Source organism: Neopsephotus bourkii, unplaced genomic scaffold (assembly GCF_033783945.1).
Source record: "Neopsephotus bourkii isolate Nb327-2 ecotype Australia unplaced genomic scaffold, CSIRO-AGI_Nbou_v1 NB_1630, whole genome shotgun sequence".
Classification (NCBI taxonomy): Eukaryota; Metazoa; Chordata; class Aves; order Psittaciformes; family Psittacidae; genus Neopsephotus; species Neopsephotus bourkii.
In genome coordinates, this window is record NW_026902105.1 from 7,222,394 (window position 1) to 7,249,907 (window position 27,514).

Genomic DNA, 27,514 nt, shown 5'->3' on the forward strand with positions numbered 1-27,514 from the left:
GTCATTAAAAAAAAAAAAAAGTAGACTTCCTTAAACACTTTTCATAAATCCCATAAAAGAATGTGATACTTCTCCTACTAAGATAATACAGCTTCATTTCCATTACAAACACAGATTTAACAATATATTTGCTGCTACCCTGTTGAATGAATCTTTCATTAAAATGTTTTCTCAGCTAAACAGTATTTCAAGTATGCTTCCTCTGCAGTTTCCATTAAACATCTTAATTGCTTATGAACACAGTTCAGACCCAAGCAGAAATGCTTAAATGAAAACATTTCAATCCAAGAAAAAAAAACAAAACCCACACTCTAGGTGTTAGTTCTCTTTAAGAAATATGTAAATTTGGAGATGGAGTAGACAACTTAATAAGCCAATATAAGCCACATGGCATGGAAGTGACCTTGTATTTATTTCCCTTATGTTTTGTGGGGGTTTTAAGCCAATAGAAAAAATAAGTATGACAGTCTTGGTCACTTTTCTTCCTTCACCTTCTGTAAATGAATAGCCGTATTCCCCCTAATGTAAAACTGCCTAAAATTAGGACAGCAGCACAAGGGTGGAACATCAGAGCTTATCATGGAAAGCAGTATATTCCTTTTAATGAGGGAATGAAATTATTCCATTTATAGCACCATTTTAAATGAAACACTTATGCACAAAACAAGTGATCTAAAAAAGAGGCAGGGGGGAACTGGAGAAAAGTCAGGACTTCTTGGAGGATTTAACAGGGTTGCTGTTTCCATGGAAACCCTGTCAGTGTGCTGGATAGAATCCTCCAGGAACTAGTGATCAAATAATGCAAGACTCCCTAATTGCCTAACAGCAACTTGGTTTATGTTTTTAAGTACAACTCTTCACTTAATAGTACACTTAGATTGCCAGAGTTTTATAAAGAAAAGGAAAGCAACATAACATTAAAGTACCCTACACAGGACAAGGTAATGTTTTAGGTTGACTTACACCAATTCTACATTTGCACAAAGTTTAAATATATACATATATATATGCACATAATAAATGACATAGATACGAAGCAATCAAAATCAATATTCCAAACGACTCTGTAAAGAACATCCTAAATCTACTTCAGCTAACTGAACCTACTCAGCTAACACTTTTGGTCTCAAGACAATGTACAAACAATGCAGCATTTTTTCTGTATTGAAGCTCAGAGAGAATACTCTCATTTTTATGCATTTGTGTATTTAGTCGAAGAAAACATCTGCATATACACATATGCATGTACAAAATGTTAGACTTGCTTTGTGTAAGAAAAACATCCCATCACATACAGTGAACCTATAATTGCTGTCAGTGGAGCTGAGCCCTGAAACACAGCACACACAAGCTCTTCAGACACTTGCAAATAGTTGTCTGCTGCCTATTTTTTAAGACAGGACTGTCCCAAGTTGCTTTGTTTGGGGCAGCCTGTAGTTCAGACTAATTTCTAGATGGTCTTTCATATTTGTTCTCAGTAACCAGCTCTGCAAAACGGTCTTCACACACTTCTCATTTCCAAATTCCACAAAAGTCTCTGGTTTGCACAGTGCTATTTTGCTTGTCAAGTATTTGTTCACATTAAATATTGTCAACTGTTTTCTGAGTTTTTAATCTACAGTGTGACAAAATAAATTGCATCAAAGTTTGCAACCTCTGGGGAGGCTGTTACAAGACCTCAAAAATTACATGTTGACTATTTACCTACCTGCTAGAAGAGTCTGTGACTTAATCAGTTCATTTATCTTAATTTGCTATTTTTGGTTTGCTTCAGATTTTCATATAAAGCTGAAATGGTACTTTGACAACATGAAATGTTTGGAGGTAGCGATGACAAATGTTATACTTAGACATGAACAGTTTGTCTTCAGAACTTCTTCAATATATAGATAACGGTGGGGTGGGGCGGAGAGCACTACTCAAAGGAAATATGTATTTTTGTTCCAGAATTCCATTTTCTTCCTTCAATTTACAAGTTATATGACAAGCAGCATTAACTCAAGGAAGTTTATTTGTTTGAGTTTTTTTTTGTTAGTTTTTAATGCTTGTACTTATACCTTCACTTGCTACATACTGTTCTATAAATGTACGCAATACTGATCCCCTAACTGAAAGTTCTTATCTAACAGAGGTATCTGAACACTGGCCAGTAAGAAACTCTGTTAACATTCCAGGACTTCCAGTTTCAAGCTATTCTTCATAATGGATCTAAATACTGATGGCAAAGCTTTTTACTAGCAACTTTTTGATGTGAAGCATAGCTCTCCCAGAGTGTTATGCAAATGATGGTACGCGGTTTAAGAAGGAAGACTAGAAAGACTGGAAATGTGAAATACTGGGGATAATAGAAAAGGAAGCTTTTAGTGTAATTATTTGGAAACATTTAGAAAATCTCTCAATTGGACTCTCTATGTGCTAGCCTAGCCAGGAAACGGCTGAAGTGCAGGAGTCTACCAACCAAGCCTGCCAATTCCAGAGCTGTCAACATGAAGACTATACATTAATTTATTCTGGGACTGGAGGCCTACAGAATTACCAATGCTTTAAACCATCTCCATAGGGCTGGCACAAAGCAGATAATATGTGGTATTGGAATTTATATCTGAGAGAGAATTATTTGGCTAATAGCAAGATCATTATAGCATCCTTGTTCAAAATGGCAGGTAGTCCTGCAAATAGCAGGGCAGATGTGAGACAAATAAATTTAATACAAAGATAATTGAAATTATTATGGTTGTAAATCTATATGCAGTAGCACAAAACAAACTGAATTAACATTCAGTGCCATGCTTAGCAGTTCAGGATACATGTTTTTTTCTGTCTGGCTGTTCTATGCACATACGAAACTTAGACCAAGCAATATATCTAAGACTCTAGGTGGTGAGCAGAAGTTAGTATTCATAATGGAGAAACAAAGCCATGTAAACACCAGTGTGCTATCACAGGCTGAAGAAGATACTGCAAAATGGATTAACCTGTATTTTTTACAGGAAAGAGAAAACTGAAACTGCAATTGTGCAAAGACAGCAAGGCTTTACAGTAACTATGTACAGCAGAAAAGGTTTCTTGAGAGAGAAATCTGTTCTTCAAATACTGTGTCAATGCACTGAGCAAAGATAAAGAAGTTGTCTTGAGTTATTTCTCCTTCCCATCTCAACATATCTGTATTATATAGGTGTTTTACCTCAAGCTGTTTTTTAGTGGTATGTATATCTCAGGTTTCTACTTTTAAATGAAGTCCTAGTACCTGATGTACTATTTAAAATATGTTTGCTAAATAATCACAGAAGTGTATGTCAGTCAAAACTAAAAAAAAATCAGCAGGAAGCTTGTTCACAAACATGAATATTCCCTTTTGCATGCTCTCAAGAGAATCACAATTCTGAGGAAAAATCAGATACCACGTGGAACCACTGATTTTAACAGTAACAGAATACTGGATGAACCAATAAAACCTAACCTATTAAGCAGCATAATCATTAGATAGCTTGAATCCTACAGAAGACTCCAAACATCCCCCAAAAAACTCATGTGCTTCAAGAGACAATCCAAAATATGGAAACTGTATCCTAAAAATTGATATATTTTTACAGTACAAATCCATTACACAGCACTAATCCAATGAGTTCAAATGTTAATTTTTTTTCTGTTCTAGGAACTAAGAAGAAAATAACAGTGTTCAAGGTTTTTAATTTCACTTTCCTTAAAAGAAAAGCATGGAAATACAGAAAAGTTTTGTTTAAAAAATACATTCCAGCTACAGTTCTAAGACTCTCAGATGTTTGAAGTATATTTCCTTAGTTTCTTTTTTATATCTTTAATACTGTAAAAATAGATATTAAAATCAGTGTCTGTCCAAGGAAACTATTTAGTTAACCTCTGTAGGAAACTGATGTCATACACTTAATGCACTGCTAAAATACAGTATGGTAGTATAATTTTCAATACAACTAAGGATGTAGAGAAAAATTTATACAGCAAAATAGAAATAACTTGTTTACAAAGGTCTTACGCACTTGTACTTCTATGAATTTTTGAGTGGATCGGCTCACCACTGAAAAGTCAATGAAAGCTATACTGAACTTTTAAAATCCTAGAAAAGCTCAGCCTTAACAACAGTTTCTTTACTCTTACATAAAATGATGGACTTCTCATCCTGAAATATCTGAAATTCAACCTAAGAATCATGGAGTGCACTCTGGCCTCTTTGATAACCACAATTCTTTAAATAACAGTGAAAGATGATTTCATGGCAGTAATGTATTTCTTTAAATAACGGAGCTGAAGAGGAACACCTGGTTTATACAGGTTTGTTGGACAAATATGTAGAAAAACGTATCACTACTGGGACTGAAATAAAGAAAAATATTATAAACATTTGGGCCTGGGGATTTTTTTCCCCTTTTTTGTTAATGAACACACTTTAATATTGCATGTGAACAGCTGCACCAATAAAGGAACATCCTTTTTGTTTTTATTTAGGAGAATTGTTCTTAGCACAGAGAAAGAAATGTCTTTTAATTGATACTTACAAAAGTACTAAAAGAACGGAATGATAGTAATAAGGTAATCACACATATATCAAAAAAATCATGTACCAATGTAACATAATGTCTTTCACCTGATGATCATAAGGCTATTTGCAAATGAAACACAGCTTACAGTTAAAAATACAAATAAAAATAAAATTTAAAAAAATATTGTCATCTATACATCTCTGAAATATTCAGACACTCTTCAAGGCAGCGCCAGATGAAACAGCATCAAAAGGTGATACATGGTTGACAGAAGGTTAAAAAGGACTATGAACAGGTCTACCATATGTCAAATTCATATATTGTTTTTTTTAGTTCATAAAGAAATTAAAAAAAAAAAGAAACAGACAAAAACCAAAACCCACGATCCTCCAGGCTGTAATAAAAAATCTGTTTCACTGGTATGCCCACAAGAGTCATCAAACTATGCTTGAGTGTGAGGCATGCAGTGGCTGACCTTAATTTCAGGAAACAGTTTACAGACCCAGAGAGCAAGTCATAAATTTGCAAGGTGAAGAATCAAATTCCCTTTCAAGAGGGCTTTTTAAACAGTAAAGATTTTTCTAAGTATGCACATACAGCTGTTATATATACTTGTTTTTCTTGAACAGTTAAAGCTTACCTGAAGAGCTACAGTGACTATAAAAAGTGGATAATGGAGCAGCCATGCATCTATCTACAAGAATAACTAAAGCAAACATGGCTGCTTGGAACAGCTAGAAGGAGTAAACAGCAGACAAGACACTGTGCTGACTTAGCTACATCTTAAATGAGGCTATGCAATTAAACAAGAAAGATGAGAGCGTCCTGGATTTCTTAATCCTGTACTACGAGCAATGCATAACTGCATGTTGTAAGTGATGCACAGCTGTGATTGTGCTTGCAATTGCATCAACGGGGGATGAGAAAAGAGAGCTGTCATTACTGTACTTTGGGTACCCAGAGCAGCCAGTTATTGCTTATTCTGCTACTCATCCTTTTGCCTTCTCCCTTCAGTGAAAAAGTACTCTTAATCCATTTTCTGCACCATTTAAACCTTAGCTCAGTAAGTATCAGACACCTTAATTTGATTTACTCAGGTTCCTGGGGTGCTAGTAATTGTTAATGGTTATAAAATTTGAATGCAGTCTTTGGTGTTCTTAGCAATGCTAGAAACTGAACACTTCACAAGATCCTTGGTGTATGGATGATGCCTACACAACTTGGCCAAGTGACAGAAACCCCTTGAACTTTCATAAAATTCCCAAAATAGTTTATGAAGTTATGATCATTACTGTTATTCATAAATCACTGCTTTTCTAATCCTCTTCAGAGGAACAGATATATAGAACATAATTTTTATTACACATTCAGTTTGACAGAAATTAAGCACTGCCTCAGCATTTTACTTGATGCGCAAAGATGCAGGAGGACTGCATTGTCAAGAATTTCTTTTTCAGTATTTTAATTAAATAAAATAGGAGTAAATGAAGAGTTAAGCCACAAAATTATTCCCATAAATGTGTGTACTTTGGTTTCTTACTTCATATAGTTAGAAAATTGGAATCTGGCACTGTTATTTTTGGCCAGCCTGGAGATTTATAGATTGCAGTAAATAAACACAATATTATTCCAGAACTTTGGCCAGGTTTGCCTACAGCTCTTGGAGGCCTTACAAGTTCTTTATTCCATGGGCAATACAAAAAGATAAAAGCCTTGCCCGTCTACCTGGAATTCAATATTTGATCTAGTCCGAAAAAAAAATATCCACAAAACAAACTAAAACTAATCAAGAAAGCATTCTTCATTAAGAGTGTTATTTAAAACCCAGACCATTATTTTTAAAACAGAAAATAATTATAATAACCCTAATAGACTACATAGGTGAATAAATGGATACACCAGCACCTCAGACAGCAGAATAGTGCATATGTAACAATGAGCTGTGATCAATAAATTACAAAAATCCTTATCTATTCTTCACTAGTTGGGGCCAAACACTTCAAAAGAAAACATGGATAAATTAAAACCAGTCTAGAGGAAATGAACAAAAATTACTTGTGGTCTTAAAAGCGTAACTTCTGAAGTAAGAGTGCATTAGCAATACTATAGTTAAAGAAGACCAAAACTAAACAAGTAAAAGGAACTTGCAACAAAGAAGAAAATAATTGGTTTCTAATATAGATATATTAGGAAGCATAAAGTCCTATCAGAACGAGTCTGTGGATTAGACACTTCCTTGAGCTCTTTAAATAACACTTCACATATTTCCTCACCTTTACACAGTGTTGTGCAACAGACTCACAGTGTGAATTCTCTGATTGTTTTATTCTTCTCTGATCCTTATCTCCAAGCTCTGAACCACCCCATTCTGCAACACCAACAGCAGATACACATACATCCAAGCTGCACCTTCACACACAGGCCACCACGCCATCTTCCCTGCTGCTTCTGGGAAGTTTGTCCTTCACCATGCTCCAGCTACATGTGTTCCCACACCATGTCTCATTCCAACAGAATCACAGTTCTCTGTCTGTACTTGGAGCTGAAGTTCCTCCTGCCTAGTTTTATGCCAGGCTGACTTGAGGCAGATGCCTGGATGTCCCTTTACCTGGCTTTATCGTTTCTGAAATTTCCCATATTCCCATTACTCTTCACCTTTTCCTTTTGATCCCTGTCCACTGCTACCTGTCTTAAATGTAGGTCAAAATGTCTGATTCCCATAACAGTTAGTTAAAAGCTATTTTGTTTCAATACTGAGATCACACAAGGTTTCTTTTTAACTCATGGTTTACTCAAGAAGAAGAAACTGGCAACTAGAAGGCCTCAAAACAAAAATTATTGTTATTATTATTATACTATAAAGTTGGTTTTTTTTAAGTTCTCTGACATATATACAAAACACACATCTATACAATGTGTACTGGGTTTGCACGCCAAGGTGTTCATAGCAGGGAGGCTACAGAGGTGGGCTCTGTAAGAAGCTGCTGGAAGCTTCCCCCACATCCAATGTAGCAAATGCCAACCAGCTTCAAGACAGATCCACTACTGGCCAAGGCTGTGGCCATCAATAATGGTGGTAGCACATCTGGGATAAGATATTAAAGGGGAAAAGTTACTGTACAGAGCAATTGCAGCTGGAGAAAGGAGTGAGGATATGTGAAACAGCCCTTCAGACACCAAGGTCAGCACAGAAGGAGGGGCAGGAGGTGCTCCAGTTATCAAAGTAGAGATTCCCCTGCAGTCCATGGTGCAGCCCACGGTGAGACAGGCTGTCGCCCTACTGCCCATGGAGGTCCATGGAGAGCAGATACTCACCTGCAACTTGGGGAGGACCCCACACTGGAGCAGTGCCCAAAGGAGGCTGTGAGCCTGTGGGGAGCCCACACTGGAGCAGGTTTCTGGCAGGATCTGTGGCCCCATAGAGAGAGGATCCCACACGGAGCAGGTTTGCTGGCAAGAGCTGTGTCTCTGTGGGACCCATGCTGGAGCAGTCTGTTCCTGAAGGATGCACCCCATGGAAGGGACTCACGCTGAAGCAGTTCATGAAGAACTGCAGCTTGTGGGAAAGACTCACACTGGAGGAGTTCATGGAGGACTGTCTGCTGTGGGAGGAACCCCACAATGGAGCAGGGCAGGAGTGTGAGAAGTCCTCCCCTGAGGAGGAAGTAGCGGCAGAGACAATGTGTGATGAACTGATCACAACCCCCATTCTCCATACTCCTGTGCTGCTGAGGGACAGGAGGTAGAGAAAATCAGGAGTGAAACTGAGCACAGGAAGAAGGGCGGGGTAGGGAGAAACTGATTTTAAGATGTGGGTTTTTTCTCATTATCCTGAGATCAATCATAATCAGAATTACTGTGACTAGTAATAAATTAATTTCCCCAAGTCAGATCTGTTTTGCTCATGATGGTAATTGGTGAATGATCTCTCCTTGTCTTTATCTCAACCTACAAGCCTTTCTTTATATTTTAGAAAATTTACGAAGTATATAATGCTGGGACATAACAGCAAACTTACATTTGTGAGAAAGTAGAAGGCTTATGGACTTAACCATAGACCATTGTTCAAATTCTTGATTAGGGAATTTGGAAATGTAATTACATAAAATTTTATACTCTTAAACCTAGACAAGGTCCAACTTGGCCTTGAATACTTTCAGGGACAGGACATATATATTAGAAATGCTAATATTGTCATTATTAGCACAGTAAAATTAGTACATTTTAGCATGTTAAGAGTATTTGATAATTCTAACATAATAAACATTCGTATTTCTCTAACAATTTCCTGATATACATCAATAATGACTTAGCTTCAAATAATTCAGAAGAGTTTCACCACTATTTTGAATAATAAGATCTGATCACAAATTAAATGGATCTGATCACAAATTAAAATTCACACGGGGATTTCCTGTTCTTCATGATTAGATACATTTGTTCACATAAGCAGACTGTGCATTTATGTGAAATGCTCCTGACAGTGACAACCAGATACTATCCTGAGAATAACAGTAATAAAATGAAATGATACAGAGATAACTTCCATTATGGATTCACAAAGATCTTCTATTTCAATAATTTGAAGCAACAAAAGGTAACATAGTGTCCTTCATTAAAAAGGGTATTATTTTGCAGATCTTCTGGGCCCTGCTTGAAAGCACCCACCACTCTACTTGAAAACACACATTTGCATTATACTTCTATAATACTATTTCAGTAGTAGTAGTAGACTTTTTTCATCATCCTTACCCCTCAAACACACACACACACACACACACACACACACACACACACACACACACACATCTTAATTTACATTTTTTAATGCACCAACCATAAGACCATGGGCCTTTCTAAGGCAATGATTTATAATGTCCCCAAAAGGATCTGTGGAGCAATCTCTGAAAAACTGCTCATTCATTATTCATCTTCATGTCTTGTACACAAATACATCATTCTACAAAATATTTTTATTGGTGTTCTTTTTAGCTTTCCTTAAATAATTCAACACGTTTTAAATCCAATCTCACACAGCTATATTGTGTCTTTTCCAAAGAATAAGTAGTAACAACTGTTTGTGTGTAAGAACTGGTTTCAGATGAAAAACTGCTCATTCTCCGTGAGATGTAATTTATTCCTACTTTTAAGTTAGTGCACTTTTTTTCCTCTGTGCATATTGCCAGTTCCACCAGTTAATGAACTGTATGGCACCAAGTGCTGTACTTGGACTTTATTTCCTGCTTTGTTCTCCCCACAGCCTACAAAACCCATCTTACAACTAAGATACAAAGACAGTGTCAGCTTATTTAATGCTCATATTACTAGATTATATTTGCTACGCTTTCATATAATCATTTACCAACCTGCAGCCGAATCTCCCTGTGAAATTATTACACTGTTGTATTAATATTTCTTGGTAGGCATGTGAAGTTTAATTATTTTTATTTTTTTTTCACAATTCTGTATCATTTTATGCTGTACATAAACAGATGTACTTCTTCAAGAAAGTATACTGGATTGTCTGCAAGACTCTCAGGTATACTTTTTTTCATTTGAAGATACTCTGTTTTATCTGATCTAAAACTTAACTCACGTAGTTGAAATATGTGCAGCCATTTATCTATGGAGTCACAGAATTATACGAGTGAGTACAATTAACAACTATTCCTCTCCAGTGGGTTCTGCACACAGGAAATAGCACAATACTTCAACAGTGACATAAATATGCTAATATCCAAATTTGATACTAATTAGATCACTTTTAAAAATATGAATTTATACATGTCTTAGTCCACTTTATTTGGAATAAATCCACTGAAGAAGAATAAATTAAGTATACCTTTACACAAACAGGCAGAAATAAACATGGATATATATGTACAGGGTAATTACAGAATTCCCAGAGTTGGAATTTAGTAACAACTTCTTTAATCTTTTACCTGTTGTGGCAAAATATAGAAAAATACTCAATATCCTCCCAGCTCAATAATCAAAAAAGCTGAATTGCATTCTTGCAAAAAAATATTTTGCAGCTGTATGTATAGGGAAGAGTGGCAACACTTTTAGAAATACAAATAAACATCCATTTTACCCTGGAATAAGAAAAGCTTTAAAAATAGAAAAGTTAGAATACTTGCTTCATTGTGAAAGTGTCTAATTATTATAACCTTTATGTAATGACAATACTATATGTAAATGTAACCTTATTTATTAGCCTTAGTAAATTACTCCTAACTTGCTGCATTATGGAGAAACTGCAAGCTGCAGCTTTGTCTCAGGAATAGGTGATATGATAAAGCTGCTGTCATATTCAACTGTTGAAAACAACCTTATCAAAATTAATTTGTCAAGGAAGAAGACATTATGTAAAAACTAGTCATGGGTTGTGCACAGTATAATTGGCCACAACATAATAAATCAACTGAGTTTTATCTTAATTATTTTTGCACTTGTAGTAAATCTAATGAAATTTACAGTATTTTAGTGGATGAGAGAATATGCAAGTGACAGGTGGAAAACTCTGTGCATTTGAACTATGTTCCCTGAAAAACAGGACATAAAATAAGGCAATTGTTAGGTATATGCATTGATTTTGCAATACAATCTAAGTAATGAAAAAGGAAGCCATTTGAGGAATAACTCTTTTCTTCATGAATAAAATTTGGCCCCAAGATGTGTAACTTAAAAAACTAATACAGCAGAGTTATGCACCAAATTTAAACCATAAAAATGTAATAGGGTCTCATTTAATGGCAATACTGGTCATCCCAATGAAATTACCCTCACTGAGACATCAGTCTCTAGGAATTACATTGCTAAAACACAAGCATGACCTCTCCTGATCTCTTCATTCACAGTGAATGCAACATAAAAGATATGATCTAAAAAAAAAAAAAAAAAAAATCCCCAAATTTGTTTGTTCTGAATTAAACAAGGTAGAGAACAATGACATTTACACACAGATGATCTGAATACATCTGAGCTTAACTCTGCTCACATATAAGCATGCTGTAAATTCACAGCTTTGTTTATTTCCCATAGATAAAAATGAATAAACAAACAAACAAAAATAAAATCCCAATAAATATTGAATAAATACACTTTAGTTCTATTCTTGAGGTTTTTTTCCTAACAAATCAGACAATAATATTTCCTAGGTCATGGCACTGAAATACTCTGTATTTCCTCAATCCAACTAAACATGTTAAAATGAACAACTAGTACATGCATGTGTAGAAGAGACCTGGCCATCTACCAAAAAACAGTAATCACATTATTCAGTGTTGAGAAAAATGAATTCGTACACATTGTCCTGGTTTCATCTGGAATACAGCTAATTGTCTTCCATAGCTGGTACAGTGCTATGTGCTTTGGCTTTAGTCTGAGAATAATTTGAGTAATCTCAAAATTACACACTTGTTTGTCTCGGGATCTCTGGTTTAGATGTAATGACCATTGGTTGGGAACAATAAGATATTTATCATAACAACTTTTAAAAGACGAGTGCTTAATTGAGAGTATCCATGGCAAACAGAGAGAAAGGGATAAGTAGTTCATTAGTGGGTAATTACCTTTAGCAACCTTCTGCAGAATTCTGGTTTGGATAAATGCATTAGCAAAATCAGGACATACCCATTAAAATGGAAACACATTGGGCTCTGTATTAACAGTAAAGTTAGATGTTTCTGATACACAACACGGACTCATAGAAGGAACTACTGGAAATAATTAGGGATTTTTTTTCAATTGAACATAGACCAAAAATATCTGAACAGTAATTTGGTGCATTAAGCCTTAAGTCATTATGCCTGATGTTAAAACAAGAATCTGTCACATTCCCAGGTTACATTTCAGTAATTTGTAACCACTACTACTCAAATGTGCACCTTGTTTTTTAAAGGCTTTTATTTGTCAAACTTTTAACCCTTAGATTCTTCACATTCCCTTGGAATAAAAATAAAATCTATCCAAAGTTCTCCTGAAAAATGTAGTATCAAAAGCATGTGTAACACTGTGACTGTGATGACTGACTGGTAAGTGGAAGCATCAGGTTCAAGTCTCTCATCTTCTTCATTTAAGAGTATAAAATTTTATGCCATTATATTTCCAAATTGGCTGATCAAGAATTTGGACAATGGTCTACAGTGAAGTCCATTAACCTCTACTTTGTTCCAAATGTAAGTTCTGTGCAAGTTAATATATTCTCATCAAATCTTTTCTATGATCATCTCCACAAACAGAATTTGGATATATGCCTTGATTGTGTATCTTTAGTATTAGTTATCATTTTTCTAGAAGTAGGCAAGGAAAATTCAGGTGTTACAGTTTTTTTAGAAAATAGCATTATCAATAAGAATAATTTTTTATTTTCTTCAAGGTCAAGGTATTTATTTTCTTCAAGATCATGGGTAGCCGTATTAAATAGCTCTAAACCAATAATAGGAAACAATAGAATGGTATTTCCAATTATACACATTTCCTACATACAATTGCTTTTTTGAGATACTTGTTAACCAGGTTTTAACCTAAGTGAATCTTGATTTTTTTTTTTATTTTAATCAGAGATTTATCAGGATGTTAATTTACATTGGAATGTTTTTGTAGCCCCTGCAAGACTGCATCAAATTTCTTGAGATAAATATAAATTTTACATTCTACAAAGCTAACCTGTGAAAACATAAAATCATTTCAGGCTTGCCTGACATTAACAGTGCTTGATCAAAATATGATCTTTATTGTATTTTGTATGTAGTAGTGATAATTTCACCATTTTATCATCTTAGTTCCTTTCATTACTCTGCAAACATTATAGTCTCAGAAAATAGAATTCAGACATTAAACTGGATCCCCTACTACTGCAATAATTCTAATGCAAGCAAAGCAAACAGACTCAAGCTACAATGTTTGTTAGAATACAGCTGATATCCTATATAGAAATCTTAAGGTGTCAATTCTGACCGCGAATGAGAGGAAGCCCTCAAACTCAACAGTCTTGGTAGCTTCAGACTTCAGTTTGCTCAATATCTAAGTTAATATTCTACCAAAAGTCATGCATTAGAAAGTATTAATGTACCCGAAATTTCCATTCCAATAGTTTCAACATGTCAAACACAGACATTTCTGTCCTGCTTATTACTATGTTTCTAGTTTTTATTTCATTACATATATTTTAGAATAGATGAGAAATAGAAAATGATATTGACTTAAAAATTTGTAGATGCATATGCTGAGTTATACGCGTGAGCAAGAGGTCAAAATATTTTAAAAAGCTTTTAATCACAGTCTAAATGTTAATAATTAAAACAGAGATTTTAAAGTACATAATAATAAATATAATATATATTCTAAAACATTAATGTAGCATTTCTCTTACCTCTACAGATAGGGACAGGGAAGTCCCACGATGCTGTATTTGCGGAGTTAGCTATGCAAGTAAGCTGAGGGTGGCCATCCAAAATATATCCAGTTACACAGCTGTATCGGATTTTGTCACCAACATCGAATCTTGTACCATACAAGATACCCTTTGGTGGAACTCCTGGATTGCCACAGGAACTACTCTGTAATTCTGGAGAAGACATTTTTTTATTACTTATAATGTTTTTATAAATCAATACTACTTTTTCTGAAGAATATAGAACACAAATTATGCCAAGTTTGGGCAGATAGTGTGTCTTCATGGATATTATACAATTTCTAACACTGAAAAGCCATTACTGACTTAAATCTATTAAGTATCTGCTTATGTACCCTAATAGTCAAGGTAGAATATTACATGAAATAGAGCATAAGGATTTCCTTAAGCTACAGATATAGTGTCATACATTTTTCTTAATTGATAGCAAAGAGCTCATTACATAGGAAAAGGAAACAAAGGAACTTGATATATTTCTGACTGTTAAGTTATACAACTGCAAAACAACAAGCAAAATTGTAAATACAGACATGAAGGAACATTAGATTTTTAATCCACCAAAATCTGGAAGGACAAACAAAACTAATCAAGACAACATTAGAAGAAGGTTTCAATAAACGTAAGCCTGAGCATGATCAGGAAATTGTTGAATAATCTAATACATTTTGGATAACAAGGCAAAAACTGGTAAGATACTGTGGGTAACTGATTTCTGAAAAAAATATTGGTTAATTTAATCACATAGAATAACATAATAGACTTCTATTCTAATGTCACGCTTAGCCATTTAGAATCCAATATAAGTCACTTCTCTGCTGTTAGTTTGATCTCTGTGGACATTAATTACAGTTTAGTTTTACTAGTTGGTACTCACACTCCAACTGTGTATCCTTATTTATAATGTTTCAGCACTGTAAATAGCTTTATTAAACATCTCCCATCATTTACTGCTGAAGTCCTTTAGTTAATGGCCATAAGAAGATAGATATTTATTGTTTTGTGTGCAAGTGTGACCAAAAGAGATTTCATATCATCTTGAGCTCTTCAAAATTGGTACCATGTATGCTCACCATCCTAATGTGAACAAGGAAGAGACAAATCAGGTAAACCTGTATTTGGATTCATAACAAATTTCCCCAATCTACAAAGTAAGGAAAAAAGATGTAAGAACAGAAGGGTATATATGTATAGTCTTAATTTGTTTCTTCAGTTCCATGTAACTAAATTCTTCTTCCATTTCCCTGATGTGCACATGGGTGTGTGCACACAGGAACACACACATATATAGGTGTATATATATAGTATGGAAAAAAATATTCAAAATATTATAGTGGGTTTCAAATAATAATTTAAAAGGTATAAATGTTTATCAAAACAAGCACCATGGCTCATATGATACATTACTTCCATGCAAAGAACTACCAAGAACTAGGATGTAATATTAGATTTGTGATACTAACCATGAAAGAAAACCATGTAGCAGTTATGAAAAGAATCCAGTATAATCATATATATATGCTATGTATGCTATACATGTCTATATACATAGGCTGTACCTAAAATGCATATTAACAATGTGTATCTGCAAGACTTGCTGTAATAATCATGTCTGATGTGAATTTATTAAATATGTAGATTATTTGATGCTGTTGTTGCTGATTCTTTCTCTTCTATAATAAACTCCATGGGTCTTGATTTGACTTTCATTGCCTTGAACAAGGATACAGAATAGAAGTAAAAATAGCCTGTCTCATCTTGGTCACTTCAAAGCTCACCCATATGGCTGGCATTCTTACAACTGTTTTATCAAACTAAGTGTTCTGCCCTTAAACAAAAACCCTTCCCTATCCTCATATCTGCTTGCAAGAAGAAGGCACTGCTGCAGCTGACTCCTGTATATTTGTTCAAAGGGATTGTCTTAAATCCTTTAAAGGTTTTTCAAGGCCACTCCAGTTATTATTTCTCATCACAGCATGTCAAAATAGAGGCAAGAATATCATCCTGTTGGTTATCTTATGTATCACATTATGTTAACTTGAAAACTCTGCCTGTACATACTGTCTTTATTTCCAGCTTTTCCAAGAAGAATAAAACTTTCAAAGGCTTGCATTTCTGAGTGCTTTGTAAAAAGGTCACAAAAAGATTCCTTGTCCTTTGAAATGATGAATATAAAGATTAGTGAGGCCTTTAACAGCTACTGACTAAAATTGCTTGCTTTACTCTTACTGCTGTTTCATCAGGAATTACCCACAGACGGCAATATATTCTTCTGAAATTATATTTTAAAGCACTAATTAAAAATTACTCTCCTTCTAAAATAAAATTCATTTTTCCAGTTGCAATACTATAGGACTTGTCTACAAAGAATACTTGGCATTTTCCATCAACTTTTTAAAATTATGAAAGTGTCTAGTGAGTGTATGTCTACTTCTAACCCTTCAAATAACTTTGTTCCTGATTTAGGTAAGAAAGTAAAAAATAAAGCATACAATTTAAATATATATTAGTTTCTCCTGCTGAATATTTTAATTTTGAACATATACAGGTACATTATTTTGAAGGAGTGTGTGTAATTCACCAAGTAACTGCATTAGTCTTTTCTGATAGATAGTATCTATTTTCAAACTGAATGTGATACTGCACTACCAACTCCCTGCCATTTAAAGCTACTGATTGCTACCTTGAAATTGTCAGCTGTCAGGGAATATAGGAATTGCTAAACAAGATTGTAATTTTTATTCTGCTCTGCACCAATTCTTGACTTCAATGACATTCTGATATTCAGTAATGATATGAAGTGTGGAAAAGTATTTCCTTTTAAATTTGCCACACTGTAATTTGGTTGAAATTCTCCTTATGCATGTATCTGAAAATAAGCATAATTGAATTTTTACACCATCCTACTTTTTTTTTACATTTTTTTATTGTGTATTGCTGCTCATTTTTTTCAAGCAAGAAGTCCCAATTGTTTCAATCTCTCTCCAAGTAGGAATTTTCTTTGTCCTACATTTAATTGTCAGTTCTCTCTGGCATGAAATCGTGTACATTATTTGCTTGTGCAAAACCAAAATGCATTTTAAAATGTGTATTTCACCTGTAAATGACATACATATTAACTCACACGGTGATAAAACACTGAGGTCAAAATACCCTGTAACGCTTTTCAGTAAGTTTCTATTTTGTTAATTCTTATTAACGTCAATGAAAATTCTTTTCAAAGACTGTGGGTAAAATATGCCTCAGAGACTTCTGCTTAGCAGAAATAGACACTTGTTTAAAGAGTTTAATTATCAGAAATTCAGCCACTTATAAATACTAATTAATAATCTATTAAAATTACATTGAATATCATTTCTTTGTGACAATGCTTTCAAAAACACAGCTAGGACAAGTTGACTCTTTTTCTCAGCATTCATTCAAATCATAACCATACATGGAAATTTCAAATTTACTTTCTTTTTATTCAGGTTTTATGTCAGGGTTGTTGGTTTTTTTTTTTCAATGTTCCTTATTGAAGCAAGAGAAGTACCTCTCATCCCTCAACTGCTTGAGCATGATATTTATTATATGATGTCCAGAACAAGTATTTCCAAATGTTCCAGTGAAAAAAATAGTGTTTACATTGCATTCAGCTTCGTGAAAAATACTTGTATATTCTCTGCTGAAGATCAATGTTCTTCACATACTAAATCTGATTAGAAATTTAGGAACATAAAGAACTTTGCCTTTTTTAAAATTATTCAACCACGTCTTTTTTCCAGTTTCTGTTCACAGCTGTTACAAAGAATTATGGTCCTATATTTCCCAACCTAATGTGAGAAACACTGTCAGTATCAACTGCGTATCTTCATGAGTATTCACTCACTGGAATTCCTATGGAGCACCCCAATAGAGGCTAATGTTTGTTTTATATTTTACTTTAGAAATTGAATATTCATGGTATTCCTACACTGTCCATTTGGATATTACCCTGCATTACTGTCTGGCACTCATCCTGGGCTGCTTGTTCACTCATGTCTACTATTTCAAACAATTCCTCTGTAATTCCTCTGCCAGCCAAACCTGAGTACAGTCCAAGTAAAACTTTTAAACAAAAAGTTCAGGTTAGATATTACAAAGTTCTTTACTGTGAGGGTGGTGAGGCACTGGAATGGGTTGCACAAAGAAGTGGTGTGGCAGTATTCAAAGGCCTTGGGTGACATGGTGTGTCCCTACCCATGGCACGGGGGCTGGAACTCGATGATCTTAAGGTCCTTTCCAACCCTAACCAGTCTATGATTCTAAGTAATATGCCATTCTAGGGACCATTCCAGTTGTCTTTTGGTAAAGGACTTGGTGTAACTGGTAATGCAAGAACACAGGTGTACACAGATATCCCTTAGAAAAGCAGCACATACAAAGTTTTTCTTAGTCATAAGCAAGAATGCTTTGGTATTGAAGACTGATTTCAGAAGAGCTGCATCTACTATGTGTGTAGAGTACTATACAATTAAAGGGTCACAAATATTAAGAAAGCTTATACATTTGTAAGAGTATGAAGTGGCCTGAAATTCACTTGCCCAAAATTCACAAAAATCAAATCTTCTAAGGGTATAATTTAGATGCAGATAGTTTTCCAAAGGTTTTAGACACTAAAAAAGTAACTCTGATGCATAATTTCTACCTCATAATATTCTGAATTGTCTCAACAAAATGTATTTTGTTTACTTTCTTTTCTATTCTGTTCTCATTCACATTCCTCTGAATATATGAGTAAGCATGACCTAGATTTAGATCTAAAAGGGTATAGAAGAATTAACTGATGAGTATAGAAACATTATCTTCCTACACACATATTGAAATGTACATACCAATCCCACGTGAGTGTGCAGAGAGAAACCACAAGAAAAAATTGAGTAGGCAGTATCAGTGCAGCGAAGGAAAAAATAAAAAAACTTAGTGTCAAAGTGGCAATTTAACTGCACAAATATGTATGCTTCAGAGAGCAAAGAAAGAAGCAATACAGATTTATTAAGAGAGATCAAATGGGAAAAATTTCACTCCCCAAAAACCTAGGTCTCTTCTTTCTAGTAACTGAACAAGAAATGTGATTATTCCTTGATTCTAACAGATCTCTTGCCTCAAGATACAAGTACAGAGCGCAGAGTCACTATTCTGAAATCCACATTTGTAGGTGGGCAAGAGGAATTGTGGAAAGATTTTTCAGGGGGTTGTTCCTAAAAGGAAAACAAAGTAAAATGTGTTGTTTCTTGTCTTGTTCTTAATTGCTCTTTCTTGACAGAAAAATGTCTTTGTAATAGTAACCTCACTGAGGGTCTCTACTGTTGACTAAAGATAAAACAGCTAATTACAATGCACAGTCTCTTAAATATCTTTTAATGAATGACATAAATTTGCTCTTTTTCTTCCCTCTGAAATGAATTTAATGCCAAAGAATGACAGAGAAACTTGATTATCTGGTGTAAAGCAACTCTTTAGTATAAGGATGTCTTTAAAAACTGTGCCCTGAAGGGACTTTAAATGCAGACTTCAATATACAGTTTGATTTTGATTGTAAGTACATTGAAACAATCACTGCATTTGATTCCTTTGCAAATTAACACAAGAATGTGACTATTTATAGCTTTAAAGTCACAAGTTATTTTCATTATGCAGAAACCATTTCAGCATTATTAGAACTGCATTAATAGAATTCTTCTACAAGAAAAGGAACAACAGCAGTAGGAAGAAAAATACCCTCCAGGATAAGTGAATGAGACAAGTGATAAATGTAGTTGTGTAGTAACATTGATACAGTGAGCATGACAAATGTAATACAAGAAATGGTCCAGGGTTTGCCATACATTCCCTTCACATTAAATACACTGTTTAGAATGTCTGTTTAAATCAGCCAAAGACAGGAAACAGCACTAGAGAGCTGAAAGACCATGCAATATAAAATGGTAGTCTCTAATTTTACCATTTAGCAGCATAATCCACCACGAAGTGAAATGAACAGAAAGATGACTATGTTCTTCAGTAGTAGTGGTTAAATCTGATATTTCACCATTACACACTTCTAAAATGTCACCCAAAGGGAATGACAACCAGGTGAAGACTGAATAGTTAGCTAGGACAGCTCTAGAGTTTACAGCACCAGCCACCCTTTACAAATTCCTCTTTACTTTGACTAAAGCTTTATCTGCAGTAAATTCTTGTACAGCTGCTGAGAGCACCAGTTAAACTGTGAGTATGGCTGGAAGATAAACTCACATAGTGCATGGACTGAGAGAGCCCTGGAGACTACATGAAGTTTTGGAATGGGTGTAGAACTGGAAGTGTCAGAGAGATTGGTCCATCCACACTGTGCTCTTAAAATATTCAATGTCATTAGTATAGTCCAGAACCTGAGGTACTGTATCTGCCACATGTGGTCATTCTTCAGTTTCTCAGGTGAAGCCTAGACAGATGCACCCTGCTTGCCATTCAAGGGCTGTGTAGGTACATCCACATATGAGCCATAACAGGATTCTTCCATTTATACTGCAGTGAATTTGAGCATGTTTTTTGGCATAGCTGTATTCTGTAGGCAGCTTCGAAGAGGCTTTCGTGATTACAGAGCTAGGATAATTTCAGAGCCCAGGACAATCTAAAATATAACCCTAAAACCTGTACCATATCACTATTCCTTTGCCAAGATGTGTTTCTCTTAAAAGTTATACAAAATAATTTCATCTACAATTTTTCAATATTTATGGCAAGAATATTATATTATTCATATATATATATTGTCTTTTATATATATATATATATATCATAGTATTACTTATTTTCATTCCACTGTTGCCTCAACGCCTTACCTTATTTTGCCTTATGCTAGGTACTTTATAAATGTTGCATTATTCCTCATTGCCTGTCCTTACCTGGAGGATTTACAGTAACCAAAGATACAGAAAGCTAATTGAATATGGGAAAAGGTGGTCTTCCCACCAAAGGAGGATGTCATAGCACAAACTATGATATCTGTGATGTCATATAAACAGTGTCTCCACACAAATTTCAAAGACAAGAATGACTATTTATTAAAAAAAGGAGTTACTAATTTTATGTATTTGTTGTATTGTCATATCTAGGTTCCTACTGTAAATAGGGCTCCATATTTCAAAGCAGGGCTCCATTTTGTTAACACAAGTACTAGGAAGACATAAAGTTTTTATATTCAAGATTATAGCAACACTGAAAAAACAGAATGAGATAAAACCTGTTTTGTGGGAAGCTTCTTAAGAGGACTTAAGAAATGTAAGAGTTGACACCTGAGCACTGATAGGAAATTAGTGAATTGACTCTTAAAGCGTTATAAAGGCTAATCTGAATGATTTAAATGGTTTAAATGATTATAAAACTAGAGACTGGCAAGTTTTAAAAAGAAAGTATTCAGCATCTCTTCCAGTTTCCTGTTAGCAAAGGTCATCTGAACTGACAGTATATTGTCTGAGGATACATACAGATGTCCATGGGTAATCAAATTCATGTCTGACTTTTTGGACAAGGTTTCCCTGCCACTTTTCTTCTCCACAAACTGGCATTACACTGTTTCGTGGTTTAAGCCCAGCCATAAATCAGACCATGCAGTGTCTGACTTACTACCCACCTTTGTCCCATGCCCCTCCCCCGGAAGCATGGGGAGGAGAATTGAAAGAATGTAACTCCCAAGGGTTGAGATAAGAACAGTTTAGTAACTAAGGTATAGCACAAAGCACTACTGCTACCATCAATAATAATAACGATAAGGGAAAAAACAAGGGAAAAGAATACAACCGCTCACCACCCACCAATCGATACCCAGCCTGACCAAGAAGTGGTCTAGCCCTTCCAGGTAACTGCCCCAAGTTTATATACCGAGCATGACGTGCTGTGGTATGGAACAGCTCTTTGGTCAGTTTGGGTCAGGTGTCCTGTCTCTGCTTCCTCCTGGCTTCCCCTCCTCCCTGGCAGAGCATGAGACTCAGAAAGTCCTTGGTCAGAGTAAACATGACTTAGCACCAACTGAAAACATTGGTGCTATCAGCGCTGTTCCCAGGGCAAAAGTCAAAACCACAGCACTGCACCAGCTACTAAGAAGGAGAAAAATGACTGCTACTGCTGAACCCAGGACACACTGAAGACAGAAGATTTCAGCTATGTTGAACTTTTCAACTTCTTTTTTTTTGTTTTAAAGAGAAATGTTATTTTTGCTTCAAGTAGGTCACTCAGGGTCTAATACTGGAATTGGAAGTGTAAAATGTGGATATGGCATATGCCATGGATTCATTATCAGATTGTGACATAAAAGGGCACAAAGAAAATCAGTTTTCGCTTCTTGAAAGGGACTAGACACTTAGAGCTGGGCACTAGGTGGCACCTGAAACATTCAGAGATGTATGACCTGGCAGAGTAACAAACATTTCCTTCCATCTATATCACTGGTAACATAGAATTCCATTGATTTAATGTCTATAAATAATATAAAAAATGTTTCCTTGGTATATGTATGTGGTGGTTCAAGGCCGGGTTGGACAAAGCCTTGGGTGGCATAGTTTATTGTGGGGTGTCCCTACCCATGGCGAGGGGCTTGGAACTAGGTAGTCTTAAGGTCCTTTCCAACCCTAATTATTCTATGATTCTATGATTCTGTGGAATGCTTATATATAGAATTACTATTAGGAGACATTACAGTGCTCTGCTAAAAAAATAAATGTTTGAAGCAATTGTATCACTTAATTGACTACTTGCTTCTTTTTCTCAAAGGGCTTGCTGTCTCTTACAGTGAAGTTACAGTCTGGTTTCCACAATTACTGCTGGTATGAATGATTCGTTAACAACACAGTTTACAAAAAACATGTTTACAGACTTCAAATTATATCCCCATACTTATTTTCTAAATGTTTAGCCATTTTGACACCAGAAATGTGGGCTTTTCATTTAGAAACTTTTATTTTAGAACTTTCTTTTGGAAGAAATCATTAATCCCTCCAAAATCTGTATCACAGTTGGTTTTGAAATACATAATCTCTTTATATAATTAATGTCCTTCCTGTATTTTATGACATAATCGAATAACCATAGTCATAATCTGCCTTCTGAGATGTCATGAAGCAATTACCAAAGTATTCAGAGGTCTTTTCTTTTTCATGGTGAATCTCAACTGGCAGGTTGAAACTACTGTTCAATCAGTAGAATATATTGTGGTTAGGCAGTTCCTCTGTTTTGTCAAGACTAGATTGCTGTCATTACTTCTCAGAATGTTATCATATCCTTTTAATAAAATATCTTCTTTAAAAAACATAAACTCTACCCTTTAATGTGTCTCAAGATCTCAGCACATCAGGTGAATTTTAAAATCCTTAACCCAAGCTTCCTTTTAAAATATTTTCATGAATGCTTCACAAAGCACCAGAACATCTTTCCGACCCTGTATGGATATGATAGAGCTTATTTACCTAAGAAATGCACAAGCCATCTTTTATCATATTGCACAGCTGTCATTAATATGTATTTCTACTCTCAAGATTCTAAATTTGTGGTAATGCATAAATAAATCTAAAGTAAAAATATTACTTTCTTAGGTACAACATGACTTATTGTGAATCAAAATATTTTATCAAAATGCTGAAATATAATCTCCATTCCAGATCAGGATGGAAATGTTATCCCTTTTCTTTAAATCAAACCATACTCAAAGATCCTGCATTCAGAACATAGCTGAAATTTTTTATTTTCCTTGTTTTCCTCTGTTTTTATAACTCATGAATACATCAAAAATACAAATCTTGTATAATAAAGTGCTATTCTCAGACTCCTTTTCCTAACCACATTCATACTTTTAAGGTCTGAAACAAATAGCTTACTAATAATGCTATTTTTATTACAAAAAGATTCTTTGGTTGATGTCCATCTGAGGTACAATATGAATTTTTCACTGAAAATGTACAGACATGAGAACATTTAAAAATACTGGGTCAAGGATACATGCATGATTCTGTTTTTAATGGTGCTTACCCTGAGAATTTCAGTGTTGAATTGCATTATGTCCTAATGCCTCTACTGCATAAGGTGAAATAATACATTACTGATCGTGTCCAAATTACTTACATGATGATTCATTAACCAGGAAAGACAGTGATCAAATTAATGGATAATGTGAAGAAGTAAACATATGCAACAGGCTATTCTTCAAGAGCAAGCACAAAACATGTGAATAACATATTACATAAAACTTTGTTTTATAACTCAGTGCTGAGCTATGCACACAATATTGTACCTTCCAAAACAATCAGCTTTCCACATGGGAGGAAAGGCACATTCTACTCCAAATACAAAAGAATTAGGTCTAGTTTTCCCTTCTACTCCATCTTTCCTTTACACTTTAAGCAAGAATTTGGAGATGCCCTTTCCTTGGGAAGCAGTTATCTCTAATGGCTATTTTATTTCAGCATTATGCTATCGTTTTTTCTTTTGCAAGAATTAATATTAGCATCAGTATTTAGCATTCAACTATCACCTTCATTGCATGGGCTTGTGAATTTCCTGGAAAACACCTTTCGAGCCTTGAAATTTGTCTGCTTTGCCTTATGCTAGAGGCCAGTTCTCTAGCACATTTGAGAAAACATTTTCAGAACTCTTAAGCATTTTCTGATGAAACATATGGTTTCCTTATGCAGGAATCATGTAAAATGCCTGAAAAGCACAAATACAGGCTGGGCAGGGACTGAATTGAGAGAGACCTGAGGAGAAAGACTTGGGGATGTTGGTTGATGGGATCCAGCAATGTGTGTTTGCATCCCAGAAAGCCCTGGGCTGCATCAAAAGGAGTGTGGCCAGCAGGTTGAAGGGGAAAATTCTGCCCCTCTACTCTGCTTTCATGAGACCCCACTAGTACTACTGTGTTCAGCTCTGGGGCCCCCAACATAAGAAGGACACAGACCTGTTGGAGTACTTCTAGGGGAGGGCCATGAAGGCGATCAGAGGACTGAAGAGATGGCTCCAAAAAGACCTTGTAGCACCCTCCAGTACCAAAGTGAGGACCTACAAGAAAGCTTTTTACAAGAAAGCTTTATGCATGAAGTTTTTTAAAATAAAGTCTTTTTTTACAAGGGCTTATAGGGATAGGATAAGGGGTAATGGCTTTAGATTAGGTATAAGGAACAACTCTTTACTAAAAGGGTGTTGAGACACTAGAGCAGGCTGCCCAGAGAAGCTGTAGGTATCCCATTCCTGGCAGTGTTCAAGGACAGGTTAGAGAGAGCTCTTTAAAGTCCCTTTAAATACATGCATTCTGTGATCCTATAGAAAAGAAAGAGCTGTCAAGTTGAATATTTACCAGCATGGGGAGAATTGCTTCCTTTAGGAAGTAATTCCATAGGGGGAATTACTATCCTTAGAGGAGCTTTTTGAAAAGTGCTTAGTTATAACTTTTTATTAGCAAAAAAATAAGTAATATAGTAATGTACATGATCTAATGCACTACTGCCTCTGGGCTGTGCACCTTTATGGACACCTTTCCCCAGAGGTTTTAAAATCAGAAAGGACTATGCGTATTTCTAGTCTGAGTCCTACAGAATCAGGGATCAGGCAGTTTTGTTATTGCTGTATCAAAATAATGGTGTTTTAAGACATAAACAGTAAAAGGCATTTAATCTTACAGATGCAGTGACAGAGAATCTGCAAAGTAATACTTATGATACAGGCATATTAATTCCTTCCTTCAAGTCTCCTTTTGTCCCCATCCATTCAGGTTACCTGTTGTGGATCATGACTTTTAACTGCTATTGGAATGCTAGTCATAATTTAAGGGGAAAGAAAGGTTTCTCATTAACATAACTCGAGATCTGAATTGATTTCTCATTAAACATCTGTGTAGGCCACTGTTTCTCTGGCTATCTGTACATGACAGGTTAATATTGATACAGCCATGCCAGTCATATCTCTGAACTTACTCATATTTCTAAACTAAGAAACTACTTGAACAACACCCTTTCAACTTCTACTTTTAAATACTTTCAATATTCTCTACTTTTTCTGAGAAACAGAAAAATGTTCTAGAAGTTTAATAGACTGCTGCAGTCCCACACAAATCAGTTTGACAGAGCATATGAAGTGCTCTTTGTGGTGCTAACTCACTGAAAGATCATATACCTTACAAATATCTTTGCAAAACTTTTTAAAAGAGTGACAGATTGGTATGCTAGAAGAGCTAAACAGCGTCAAAGAAATATATGTTCTACTGGTAGGCTGTTAACACAGTGTGAAATGGTAAGGAGTACGCAGAAATGTACCCTCAAGTCTAGATCTGACATGTTTAATCATGTGATATAGAATTTGACTTTAATGTATAAGGAGAAAAATAATACATATTTCACTTTATGGACAAAAAAGAATATTTTCAGCATTAATTTTCTGGTTTTGATGGAAAGAGTCTAATGAACTGATGACCATTTCAGTTTGATCTCCACTCTTTTTTCCCCTGCAAGGGGGAAATAAGGACAAATATCTTTTTTTAATTTCTTCTTGACAAGTTTAGAAATATATATTTTCACTCTGAGAAAAAGTCTATTTTCATGAGACATGTCTGTAACAATTAGAGCACTTCTGCAATTAACGTTGTCTTGTTTATCAGCTATTTACTGTATTAATATGTTAGCTAAATGTAAATAGAAGGCTGCAAGGGGGAAAAAAGATGGAGTTGGGGACAAGGAAATTTATGCATTTCCAGATTTCTCAGGTTTAGTCTCAGCACCTGCATTCAGATGTGATAATTTAGGCAGTGAATTTTCTAGATGTTAATGATGGCTCAGCAAACTAATATATTACCATATGAGCATCTGGAAATTCTGAAGAACTTTTTGTCTTTATCAGTTATACTGACCAAGTATTTATGAATAGACATATGACACTACCTAGACAGAATCAAGAGTATTGATGTGAATTCTGTAACATCTACCTTGCTTCAAGGAAAAATCAAACAAGGCTTCATTATGATGTCTTTTTTTTTCCTCTACATATTTTTCATATTAAGAAAAATGAAAACTGAGTTAATAACTCTTACCTATACTAGTATTTTTTATAAGCTGTAACTTTTAGTATACCTTTGTGTTTGTTTCTGCAGTAGTTTATTCCATTTTAAATCTCTCATTTAAATAAGTCCTGTAAGGCTCTGCCTTCTCTTTCTTTCATCAGCAACTTTTGCAAAAATATACCGAGAATATGCTGGGACATAAATGTATAAACTCTTAAGTGGAAATGGCATACGTATTTCTAATTTCCCATGCTATTTTTACAAAAATATCATCATCATCATGGCTTGACTTCGCGAACGAAGATTTGGGAAGGGCATTTACCCACGCTTACTACAAGCGCGCTGATGACTAAGAAGGCCAATGTGGGATAGGCAAATCCGGCTACAAAAAACACAGCAGAAGGTCTCCTTGGGTGGAACAGGTGGGACACGATTCTTCCTGCGTTGTCTTTTCTCCTCGAGACTAGTTCTTCGTGAACTCTCAAAGGAGTCAGCGGCATTATGTATGGTGTGCCTCCAAGTCTCCCGATTGGAGGCCAAGGTGGA

The 27,514-nt window shown here is 35.1% G+C and overlaps 1 protein-coding gene across 4 annotated transcripts in view; it reads right to left on the reverse strand.

The window, feature by feature from the left end:
- The window catches only part of CSMD3 (CUB and Sushi multiple domains 3), a 600,129-nt gene that overhangs the window by 426,993 nt on the left and 145,622 nt on the right, over positions 1-27,514 (reverse strand). For all 4 annotated transcript variants that reach the window (XM_061373410.1, XM_061373409.1, XM_061373412.1 and 1 more), the window contains exon 4: positions 13,894-14,088. In XM_061373410.1, the coding sequence (XP_061229394.1) occupies positions 13,894-14,088 (195 nt within the window). The remainder of the gene's footprint in view (positions 1-13,893; positions 14,089-27,514) is intronic.